This window comes from Mya arenaria, chromosome 14 (assembly GCF_026914265.1).
Source record: "Mya arenaria isolate MELC-2E11 chromosome 14, ASM2691426v1".
Taxonomy (NCBI): Eukaryota; Metazoa; Mollusca; class Bivalvia; order Myida; family Myidae; genus Mya; species Mya arenaria.
This window is the reverse complement of record NC_069135.1, coordinates 40,278,892-40,291,267: the sequence shown is the minus strand read 5'-3', so window position 1 is coordinate 40,291,267 and position 12,376 is coordinate 40,278,892. Positions and strand designations below refer to the sequence as shown.

The window sequence follows — 12,376 nt, the reverse complement described above, 5'->3', positions numbered from 1 at the left end:
ATTTTGTAAACGTGTATTCGAATGCAACTTGATTTTTCGCGGGTTCCATTTTGTTCCAAAGCATAACTATTTTGATAGTAAATCACTTAAATGAGCGATCTTAAAGCGTTGTTTTATATTTCCTTTTCTTTAAAATGATTGATTGTTTTACCGTTTTGTGTGGTTTTATGATTCCCATTGACGGACGGTTTGGTGAACAAGCGGCTTTTAATTGAATTATGTTTCTTTATTTCGAGCTAGTTTGAATTTCGTTTTTATGAGCATAACATTTACTAATCAGTTTTAATTTATTCCATATACATTTCAATGTAAACACTCTAGATTGGAAAAATGCAATTCTAGCGTTTCACGTATATGACAACCATGCATTTCCTTAAAATTCAGTTTAAAGCCATTGTGGTCACCAACTACTTAGAAAATAGGCGCCAATGTGTGGTAATTCCGGGAGCCACTTTAGCATTAAAATCAATCGAAGCTGGAGTTCCTCAGGGCTCAATTTTGGGCCCTCTTTTGTTTCTTGTTTATATTGGCGATATATTAAATACGTGATACAAGTCTATTTGTTATAGTTCCCCCCCCCCCAGACTCAAGCTTTAAAACTACTGACAGACATCAACAACAATCTATTAGGACTGATAAGTGGCTTGTAAAGTCCAATCCTAATATATCTGAATCAATGGTCACCCCTGGGAATCGGAACAAACCCATTCATCCGCCTGTGCACATGTTTGACACTGATATCCCGTTTGTTGAATCTCACAAACACTTATTTTTCTTTCTGATGAAGGGAATTGGCAATTTACTTTAAGTCAGATAATCCAAAACCAAATAATCTGTTTAATTATGGAAAAAGTCGATAACAGGTCATTCGCACTCTCTTACAGAATAAATGCATTTCATTGAACCATCAGCTTTGAATTAAAAATATTGTTCCCTCATCCCTCTGCTCGTGTGGAACTCAGGAGACAACGTATCATTATATTCCTATATGTCTTCTTTAATCTAATCAAAGGAGACTTCGCTTCGCAATTTACTGTACGGTGAAACTGCCCTAACAGAAGAGCAAAATAAGACTTGACTTTGTTCGATGCAGTTCACCTCTTTATTCAAATGTCAAAAGATTTGATAGGCATTGAAGAGTCACATCCAACTACTTTTAGCCACCCCCACCCTGAATTGTCTCCTTTCTGTAAATATGTGATATTCAACATAATTAATCAGGACTCAGTAGAATATTTGACACTGGAAATATTTCATTTCCTCCCTACCCTACTTCCTACTTCTTCCCCTTTCTTCTTCTTTAACTTTCTCATTCTATTCTCGAGCAGAATCAACGACTTCTGTATTCGATTATTGAAAATAAACTAAGATAACTTTAACATTGTTTATTACACAAAAATGTTTAAATTTTAACAACTATATTGTCAGTGTACGTCGTCTGTAAATAATTTCTCTATAAATATTTAATAATATTAAATAAAGCAAAATCATGTTTAACAATTAACTTAGATAACACTACAATATCAATATCATCGTGTCATCTTCACTGTAAGCTGTACACTGTACATGTCCGTCACTAACTATATACTTTTGCTAAGGTTTGGAGAAGACCTTTTAAAGTCAGTTTATTTTTCGTTCATATCCTTTTCTCTAGATTGTACATGTGCTTCTGTTTTTCTTAGTGTTATGTATGTTTACGCTGTTGAATCAAGTGTCTTTAAACTATCCTGATAAACTCACCGTTTGAAAAAAGGCGTTTATCAAAATATAATTTTATTGTTTCTCTTACTTTAGCATGTTTCTTTGTGGAAAACAAACGTGAACGCGCGCAGTGCGATACATTACACGATACAGTTCTTTGACAATAAATGCGTTTGTGGCCGAATGATTAAGACCATCAAACAAACAAAGTCTTGTTATGTTATTTTTTACAGATATTTTCAAATAGCGAAAATATGGAAAACCTTCCATCCTATATTTTTACGAGAATTGAAAAAGCGCAATCTTGTATACATTGCTCATGGCTTTTAACTCACATTACACTATTTCATTTCTTTTACACAACAGCGCCTGGATGTGAATGCGTTCTGGAATAAGCTCAGTTCTTCAATTACAACAAGTATATGTTTATATAAACAATGCTTGCCTAGAAGAGAACCTGAAAAATTCTTCTTAAAATAACTTAAATATGCGCTCTTACTCCCAAATAAGATAAGCCACAATTAATAATATTATTTTAATATTCCTAAAAGGATAAATAAATGTCGAAAACAATGGTTATTATACAGGATACCGAGTTTAATTTGAAAGAAATGAGCATAAAACACAGTATTTCTACTTTTTGAGACTATAGTAGACCGCAGTAAATCTTTTAGCTTTCATTTAATATTTTTGCGTTTTCAGGTATTAAATACACGGTTATAATCTTGTTAGCAGTAATTATTTTTTCCATAAATGCATTATTTAGTAAGTAGTTAAAGGTTTATCAAAATTGATGTTTGTTATACATGTGTTTTAACTTTTTTTAAATAAGAGTGTCACTTTAATTATTGTAGGTTAGTATAAAATAGTATTCACATCCCGTTGCAGTTGATAAAGAAGCTTTTTTTTCTTTCTTTTTTAAACGAAAACTTTGAAAATGTTTTTTGTTGTAAATAAACTGTTTTTATGTGGGACTATTTTCCTTCCTGCGGATGTAGCAGCAGTTTAACACATAAAGTAAAATTTTACAAGGACGCGGATTATGTGTATTGAAGAAACTAGATTTTGGCCAAAAATGAGTTATGTGATAAATAGAATCTCAAACTCGTATTCATTTTACATCAAATTTATTAAACTCGTCATCTAAAAACGAAAAATAAACAACGATTTGAGATCCTCTCTCTTTAACATGCATTTTTTATTAACGATTAGTCATATTTTAAACATATACATTTCATTGTTACACACATAATCAAGTTTACATACTAAAGTACAATATATATATATTAGCTATTTTAAGATAACGCACACTTGTTTTATATGATATCGCATTACCTTAACCTCGATGTAAATTGTCTCCATTGAATAACATGACAAGACTCGTATTTAGTTCGGAAAGTTAGTTGTCGAAATGGTAAGTAATATTACATTATATTGTTTTAAATATCTTTATTTCGCGATAAAACGTTTATAGTCTTATAGTTAGGTATTAACATAATTGAATTATTGTTAACCCTGACAAAAGAAAACAAGAACATGATATGATTATTTTAAAAACAAGGAAGTAAATATGCTCTCAGAAATGTAATATTTTTTAAATTGAGATTGTCTTTTGGGCATCGAATCTCATCTCATTTAATGTAGTAGGATTGTTGACATTTAAGAATCAGATAAAAAGCTGTTTTTTTCTATATATTTTGCAATATATATAATTCATTCTCGTCAAAGTCACAAATTAATGCAGGAAACAAACACATGATCCTGAAAATACAACTGTGTTTGAAAGGGCTTTAGGCAAAGATAAACAAGTGTTGGATAATAACTTAATCTAATCAAGTTAATGCAATAACGAATATGCACAGATAACCGTATAGCGAAATATGTGACTCATTTCCCCTACAGAGTATTTATGATTGCATAGACAAAATGGAAGAGCAAAATATGTGACAAACTTTGATATTCTAAAAGGGTTTTTGCTAGTTTCGCCTATAAATCGATCTAACAAGATGTCATCCTTTGTAACACATGCATCCAATTGTATAAACAATGATAAATAATTACCTCGGTAAGTAAAACCACCGGTAAATTCCGTGGTAATATAACCATGGCGGTAAATGCGTTTATATAAAAGTCATTACCAAGGCGGTAAAGTTACCAGGTTAGGGTAAAAGTTTACCCGGGTAAATTTTACCAAACTGTCCCATAATGCAATAAAGTGACGTCATTTTCCCGCACAGCTGTCAGATTGGAGGTATTTTTTCATAAAAAAATTGAACTTCCACAATTCATTTTAATAAAATTGTTTGTATCATTTTTAAAAGGCAGAGTTAATGACATATTTTATTAAATCGGTCCAACAAGTTACATGGTAAATATTCAACAAAATAGTACAAAATATTTATAAGTTACTTCCGTGGCAAATCAATAAAACACGTGCAACACGTTAAGAGGTAGGTTTATTCTGAATTCAGGGGTGTTACTCTTTACTTCATACAAAACGGTCAACGAATACCGCAGAAAAATGCGAACATAATTGCAATAATATGCAAGTAATAATGGCACAATATATCTGAATAATTTAAAAACAAAAATAAACTGACAAGAAAATAAACTTGCTTAAACAAAATACCAAAAAATCTCTTTGAATAAAATTTAATGGCATCGTCCGTTTTTCTCACGCTGACACTTAAGGAATTTATAGTCAATTTCAACTTGTCATAGAAATGATGCATGGAGCTTCATAAAATATTGATTCTCATTAAAGAGTTCAATGATTAATATCTTTAATCTAATATGTACCATTGTTTCGGTATTTCATGTATTTGTTTATTAAAGCTGGTAGTCCATTGTTATATTTTAATCTGAACTACTGCTGCAATTGAGAAAATGTAAGCAAACATCACTGATTCTTTAGTATCAATATAGACATATACTTTAAGTGTACTTGATCTTTTCATAATCTCCTATGTGAAATGCCATTTCATGAAGAATTCCTTTTATTAGATGCTGCATTTAACCATTTTGCAAATTAATCAGATTTTTAAACTACATGACACATTTGTATAATACATCAGTTATGTTTATTAATAATGACTAAATGAATCCTTTTCTTTTATCTTATTTGTAACCTATATATAAACGCTTGTACAATGACAAGTGAACCTTGTCATGCTAATGTAACATTTTTGGATATGTTGTGGAACAGGGTCAAGTCAAACCTATCATTGCCAAGGTAAAAGCTATTTCTAATTTTCCAGTGCCGTTTAAGACATGTTTAAGACAACTGATGCTATTTTGTCATGCTACTGGTTATTACCAGAAATCGTTAATAACTTGTCAGTATTTGATAAAACTTTGTCAAATTGGCCTATGAAAAGATCTAAGTTCATTTGAAATGACAACTGTCAAAATGACTTTGACAGACTGAAAGCAATATTTATGAGTACACAAGTTCTCTTGACACCAGACGTCGACAACTATTTTAAGTTGGCTGTAGATCCCAGTGACGATGATGCATCTGGTTAATTGATAGAAGAGAACAAAATTGTGTTGAACAACCAGCGTGTTACATTTTTAAGAAGTTTAACACAGCTGGAAAAAAATGACTCATCATTAAAGAAAATGTGTCTTGTTTTGTTCTCAACATTTTGAAGTTTATTCGACTTCTTCATATTCATTTATCTTTTACTTTAGTGAATACACTCCCCACGGTTTATTACACACACTTAAAATATGTTTATCTTTAATATTGATACTTAAAGTATTTGCTTCAATAATTCTCAATATTCGTTTCTATAACATGTATATTTAAAAAACCATCTGTAGTATGAATTATTTTCCTAATTTATCATGATTTGTTAATAAAATTTAGCATTTTTTGTTTATACCACGAATAGCAGTTTAAGAAAACAGATTAAAACATTAGAGAAAGTTATTGATTTTTTCAATATGTTCTGGAACATTCTTATTTGATACACATGAGAAACTCATTCGCATCATTAGTCTTTGATAAAATTGAAGTTTCCTTAAAAAATTGTTCACCAGTGTACGGACATTGATAAAATGTTTGATAGATAATTTATAGTTGAGGATTACATCTTAGCTTTCTGTGAACATTATTCTGAAAGTGATGTTGATTTTAAATAGTGCTCATAAATTGTATTAGATATTTCATGCGGATTAAATTATATATACAAATGAAAATAACTGGATATATATAGATATTTTTTTTTTTTGAGTTTGGATATTCTTCTTTATTCTAGGTGTTCGATTTGTCGCATAACGTCTTTGAAATTTCTTATGTAAAACAGTTAATAAATGTTGTTTGCTATTTCGTGCGGTGGTCGTAATATATTTGAACTCTTCCATGCAACTTTCATATCCACCTGTTCCAATCATATATCGACCCCCTCTGTTTCAGCCTCGCTAATTCCATACAAAATCACAGTAGGTTGAATGTAAAATGGGCTTTAACACTTCGGGTGTATATTTTCTTCTCGGACTAATGGTTTTCGGATTTCTGTTCAAATTTTATATGGAAATTGTTTGAACCATTTGTGATTCCCAACAACGGCAATAATTCGGAAATGAATCAATCACACAACCATTTCATCAATCATTTTGGAGATTTCAAATTAGTTTATCTTATTTTCTATAGTCGAACCACCTGTTGGTAGCCGCCATTGATTTCGGGACTACTTATTCAAGCTGGGCGTTCTCGTTCAGGTATGACTACGCTAACGACCCAACTAAAGTCTCCGCAAAACAATGGCAAGGACACGAATCTTCAAAAGGTACACTTTATTTTGAATATTATCTAAGCGTTTCAGATGTAGACAGCTTTAAGCTCATTCAAAAAACATTGACTGGAGTTCGATGTAGGTTGAAGTAATAAAAGAAATGAAAGTGCATGCATACATAATGGACCTTCGGTTAAATTTGCAATGCCCTTTTATCGAATATTCAGCAACACAACGTAACAACATTATTATTTTCAGGCCCTACTTGTGTCCTGATCAAGCCTGATGGGAAAACATTACATTCGTTTGGTTTTGATGCTGAAGCCAAATACGCAGAACTTATTGAAGAAGACGAAAATAAAGACTGGTACTTCTTCAGAAGGTTTAAAATGATGTTATGGAAACAGGTATAACTTTCCTTGACATGTGTGTGTAGTAACACATACTTTTTAGTGTTTACATTTAATGTTTTTGAACATTATCATTAATTTGGTGATTTGTACGATTTTTAAATTCAATTAACTTTTTAGTTTGGTTCGTATTTCGAAAATACTGAAAAGCATGGTACTAAGTGTAACAAAAAAACAGAAAAGAATCAAATTATTAATTTGCGAAACACAAACCAAATATCGAATATCAGTTTTTAACCATTCCAAAAAAATAACGAGCAGCGGAATAGGTAGCAAGTGTATCCAGTAATGCCAAAACTAAGCATAGTAGTCTGCACACAGTGACACAGAGAAAGCTTAAGTTTCAAAGATAAAGATTCAAAAATCAAGATTCATTTGCTATAAGGTCTCCATCAAATTTTTAAGATAGTCCCAGATTAACACACATACCAGCATGAAAATGGATCAGACAAGACACTGGGATGTAACAATTAGCTAATAATACAGCAATATGGGTTCTATTTTATTTTAAATCGACAGGTACTCGGAACACTTATACAATGACAACAATACGAGTGGTTTTCAAAATTTACACTAAAAGACGAAGAACAATTTACATCATTGCCTGTACATTCACTCATTTTTCTTTTCAGAAGCTCAATCGAAATTCGATGTTGGAAGATGAAAACGGTCGGAAGTTATTGGCAAGAACCGTTTTTGCGTTGTCCATAAAGTAAGGGTTTCTCCTTTGTAAGGTAACATATTAACACACTAGACATACACCTATTCTATCAAGGTATATTTTGCATTATGTTTATATCATATCTCTGAATGACTTTAAAAAATGATAAAATGGTTACTGTTCTCAAACTAACTTGTCGGGGCAAATGTGAAATAACCATTCACTAGTTTAAGCACTCAGTAGATTCCTGCCCCCAATCTGTAATGTCGGAAAATAAGGCAGTAATCCCATTATTTAAAATATTATGATGCGTGTGTAGTATGTTTGTGATGTTTGGATTGGTGTATGTGGTGTTTATACGTGTGTGTATCTACTTCTTTGTTGTAATAATGAATAAATATTGAGACAAGTGTGAGGATATGGCCGTACAAACTGTTTAAGCCCCCAGTAGATTCTTGTTCCAGTAGCCTCGTATTGCACTGACCGTCCGACCACTCGGTAAAGCTATTTTTATGAGTGTGTAATATGTTCTTTCTGTTGCTTTTCCTAATTGTTGTATGTAGTGTGTATACGTTTGTCTCTCTAGTGTTATGCCATAAGGCCTTTGCCTTTTGTCTCTTTACAGGGATTATTTTTGAATGTTTGACTACTGGGCTTGTCCCTGTAGTTTTTATTGTAGTATTGTTCTTAAAGTTTCCATTTTGATATCGATCTAATTTGGAGGATGCAGAACATTCAAGTATATTTCAACCGCAAGTTATATGTCATATTATACAGCACAATTCATCCAATTAGAATAAAGTGGGTTTTTTATTATATTAACTGTATATTTGCAAGTATGCTGTTGTGTTTAAAAAGATATCTCAAGGAAGACCTATGGGTTGTTTCTAATGACCGAATAGCGGACACCGTGTTACCTGACGAAATACACTGGGTTTTGACAGTTCCTGCCATTTGGGACAATGCAGCAAAACAGTTCATGCGGGAAGCTGCCGAAGAGGTAGTATGATAAAATACCAGTAAAGTTTCAATTTTGTGTTCAAAGAGGAACACATCATCTATTAACCGCATATCTATTCAACGGATAAACCGACTTACATTTATTTTGCAAACATGTTTTTTTTCGGGGAATAAAGTAAATAAAACAAACTGGCTGATACAAACGTATTTTGAAGTTTTGTGACCTTTTTGGGGGTAAATATACGCGTTGGTATCCATTTGTGAAAACAAATAAAATGGTGCCATCGTTGTTATTAAATTCTTTCAATCAAACTTAGTATGCTGGTTCCATACTTTTGGAATATGATTATTCCGGAGAATACCCCTTCCTGGCATAAGACGTACTTGATGAATTGTTAATACTTAATTGATATACAGGCGGGAATAGAACCGGATATGCTCACCATTGCACTTGAGCCGGAAGCTGCTTCACTTTTCTGTCGTCATCTTCCGGTTGAAAAGTGTGGGGATCAGTTCTCCCTGGCATCTCTGCGAGCTGGAAGACAATATCTTGTACTTGATGCTGGAGGTTTGTTGCATTTTTGGAATATCAGTTATGGTGAACTTTGCATGAAATACAGAGACGTTCGTGTGAACAAACCGTACTTGCTCCTATCAAATCAGTTTGTTGTTCTAAACTACAATTTTTCGCTAGTTGTCCTTCCGTAAATCGTTGTATACCCTTTATCTGACTTTGTGCTAACCTTTCATACAAATCCGATTTTTCAAGCTTATTCTTCTGACATAAATCGTCCTCTTCATTACCTTACGTTTGTCTGTGTCGATAACCCATCCCACATAAACCGTCAGTTATATTAACCCTTCTCACGTGTACCTTAATTCATGTTTACACATAACAATATATGGAATAGAGTTTTTGCAATGAACAGGAGGAACCATCGACATAACGGTGCACGAAGTAACGCCATCTGGTGGCGTCAAAGAGCTGTACAAGGCGAGTGGTGGCGCTTGGGGTGGGACTAAGGTCGATGATTCCTTTGAAAGTTTCCTAGCTTGTTTGACAGGTATTTCAGTTCTATAATATTCGATTGTGTATATTTTTTCGAATGTAATGGAACAAATTTTAATAATTAATTCAGCATAAAACATAAAATACATAAAATGCTAAGAACTAATACACAATAAAAAGAACACGTTAATTTCAAAAAGAAATAACAAATACAAATAAGTTTCTATTTCATATGCAAAACTTCAATATATCACAGGATTACCCCTTCTTTACTACAAAAAAAAATAATTCAGTTATAAACTTTACTGTATGCTTAAATTCATTATTACCAAACATTGGTACAGTACATAAATAGTGGGACCTTTTGAAATTGTCAGATAAATGAAGTGTCAGTTATTTACATTATGTTAAGCCTACTTTAGCTCATAAACCAAATTTTCCTTAGGTTGTTACATGCAACAAATGTAATTAAACATATGTCCGGCAAACTAATCAAAATGATTCTCGTACAGTAAATGCAAACATTTTTTATATGAAAATGTTTCATCAATTCACTTTCACATGTTAACCCGACCCACACACACTTTGCGTCTTAAGATCATAAGTTTTATACCTCTTTTCTCTCAATAGATGTAATTAATAATAAGCTAGGCCGTTTATTCAAAGGACATTTTCGATACCAAAACTTAAGTCTATGATTCCGGATATCCTCAATAATACATTTCTTTATGATATTTAATAGGGTCACATATATGTTATAATTTACTATGTATGTCTATTACTATGTTTGTTATTACACACCCTCTAATAGGCTATCAAACCACTTACATATTACCTCTACGTTCATATTTTTGGTCCTATTTCATATGAATGTTTTATCAATGTCATTAGTTTTGCTGCTTTGGCACGTGCTGTCATTCATCAGCGTATGACGTTGGCGTCACTTCCTTTCTATGCGTGTTTATTTATCTACTGATAAATATCAGTTGACGCAGAAACGTTTAAATATGAAACGTTTTCTTTTGAAACATTACGTGTTTTTTTTTTACTTTTTATATATAACTTACACTTTAAAAATACATGGTTGCATCTCTAAATATAAAGTGTCCATTTTAGATAAAAGTGTCGTCAAAAAGTTTAAAGAAGATCACTTGGATGATTATATAGAACTTCTTAGACGGTTTGAGGTTAAGAAGAGAGAGATTGATCCCGACAAGGATACTAAAATGGTCATGAGCATCCCACTTGCCTTTTTTACAACTGTTAAGAAACGCCTACACAAAGACTTCAATAAAGTGGTGAAAAAGTCAACCTATACAAATTCGGTATGGTATTGCAGCTTGTTATCCTTTTGTAACCAATATTATTTTCTGCACGTGACTTACATTTTAGAAAATGAAACGCTTGTGTTTGATTTTCCATGAATAACAAGAAATTACTATATCAACAAATACAGACGAATCAATTTGAAGTTTACCGACTGACACCTATTATTTATCAAGAAACGTACTAAATTGAAGTTATCAACCTAAACGAGTAAAATTGTTATGCAAACAACACTCCCTATTTGCGTTTTTGCTTTTTTAAAGGTGTTCTTGACTGGGGATAAACTGAAAATTGATCCAATAGTTGCTCGAAGCTTTTTTAAAGAGTCTACCGAAAGAACCATAGCACTTGTGAAAGATGTTTTGAGAAAAAATGAAAACAGAGGCGTAGAAGCAATTTTGATGGTTGGTGGGTTTTCTGAATCGAAAATGCTCAACAAGGCAGTTAAACAAACGTTTCCAACATTAAAGATAATCGTTCCTGATGAAGCTGGTCTGGCAGTTCTTAAGGGAGCCGTGATGTTTGGACATGAGCCCAGAAATATTACCGAGCGAATAAGCAAATATACGTATGGAATTGCATTGCATCCTGAGTTTGATCCTATCAACCATCCAGAATCAGCTAGATTCACTGACACTGACGGTGTTGATAGATGTCAGAATTTCTTTGATAGGCATGTTGTGGCGGGACAGTCGCTGAAAGTCGGAGAGGCCCAGTCTGAAGAAACATACTTCACAAAACCTAGTCACACGTCAACTGTGCAAATAGAGGTATTCGCGACAGAAAATAAAACTCCACTACTAGTTACTGATCCTGGATGCCGAAAGGTTGGGCAATGTGACATTTCAATGACTGGTACTGGAGGTGGGCGCGAGGTTTTAGTAAGAATGATATTTGGAGGGACCGAAATAGACGTCGAATGTACCGAGAAAGCCACTGGAAAAGTATCGCATATTCCGATTGACTTTTTGTCTTATGTTGCGTTTGTATGACGAAATTTAGGCATAGAGTCAAATATCTAAATACATAAACTATTTTGCTGAAATGTAACATGGTAGTCTAAGATCATAAGAATGGTATTAAATACATATATTGATATCATACGTTAGTGACATTAGGTTCAACATTATATCTTATGTTCTTTTTAACACAATATGTTAGCAGTCATTGTAGTTGGGCGGAAAATCAGTGTTTAAATTATGGTTTGTTCTTGTAGACACACTCACAAATCATAAGGCGATCTTTTAGTGTACCTTTTAATCATTGAATCTTTATTTTCTTAACAAGGCAGTCCAAAGCGCGGCTATATCCCCCACCGTTGTTTTTATAAAAGTTTTTCTCTGAACCTGACTGGTACGTTAAATCTGACCGAAATTGTATACTACCATTAGTCAAGAGTGGGAAAATAGGAAATACAAGTTGTTTGAGTGGTAACCTAAACTTTCTTGGAAATATGAACATGTTATAAAATAATACTTGTAAAAATTGTGACAATAATTCAGATTGTGTGTAGTGTAGATAAGATCAATGGCAAGGTTTTATTGGCCTCAAAAGGAAGGGAAATGAGTAT

At 32.7% G+C, this 12,376-nt stretch overlaps 1 protein-coding gene across 1 annotated transcript; it reads left to right on the top strand.

The window, feature by feature from the left end:
• The first annotated feature begins 3,035 nt into the window (after positions 1 to 3,035).
• On the top strand, positions 3,036 to 12,376 carry LOC128218045 (heat shock 70 kDa protein 12A-like). Its single transcript, XM_052925564.1, has 9 exons — positions 3,036 to 3,115; positions 6,359 to 6,494; positions 6,699 to 6,847; positions 7,483 to 7,562; positions 8,370 to 8,511; positions 8,889 to 9,039; positions 9,401 to 9,535; positions 10,597 to 10,805; positions 11,070 to 12,376. Exons 1-9 carry the CDS (start codon positions 3,113 to 3,115, stop codon positions 11,796 to 11,798), a joined length of 1,734 nt encoding a protein of 577 aa, XP_052781524.1. The 5' UTR covers positions 3,036 to 3,112; the 3' UTR covers positions 11,799 to 12,376.

Bases quoted from the DNA above. Each gene is read 5' to 3' on its own strand.
- LOC128218045 (XM_052925564.1), top strand. The intron at 8,512-8,888 runs GTAGTATGATAA...ATTGATATACAG, and splicing joins TGCGGGAAGCTGCCGAAGAG to GCGGGAATAGAACCGGATAT. The intron at 9,536-10,596 runs GTATTTCAGTTC...TGTCCATTTTAG, and splicing joins TTTCCTAGCTTGTTTGACAG to ATAAAAGTGTCGTCAAAAAG.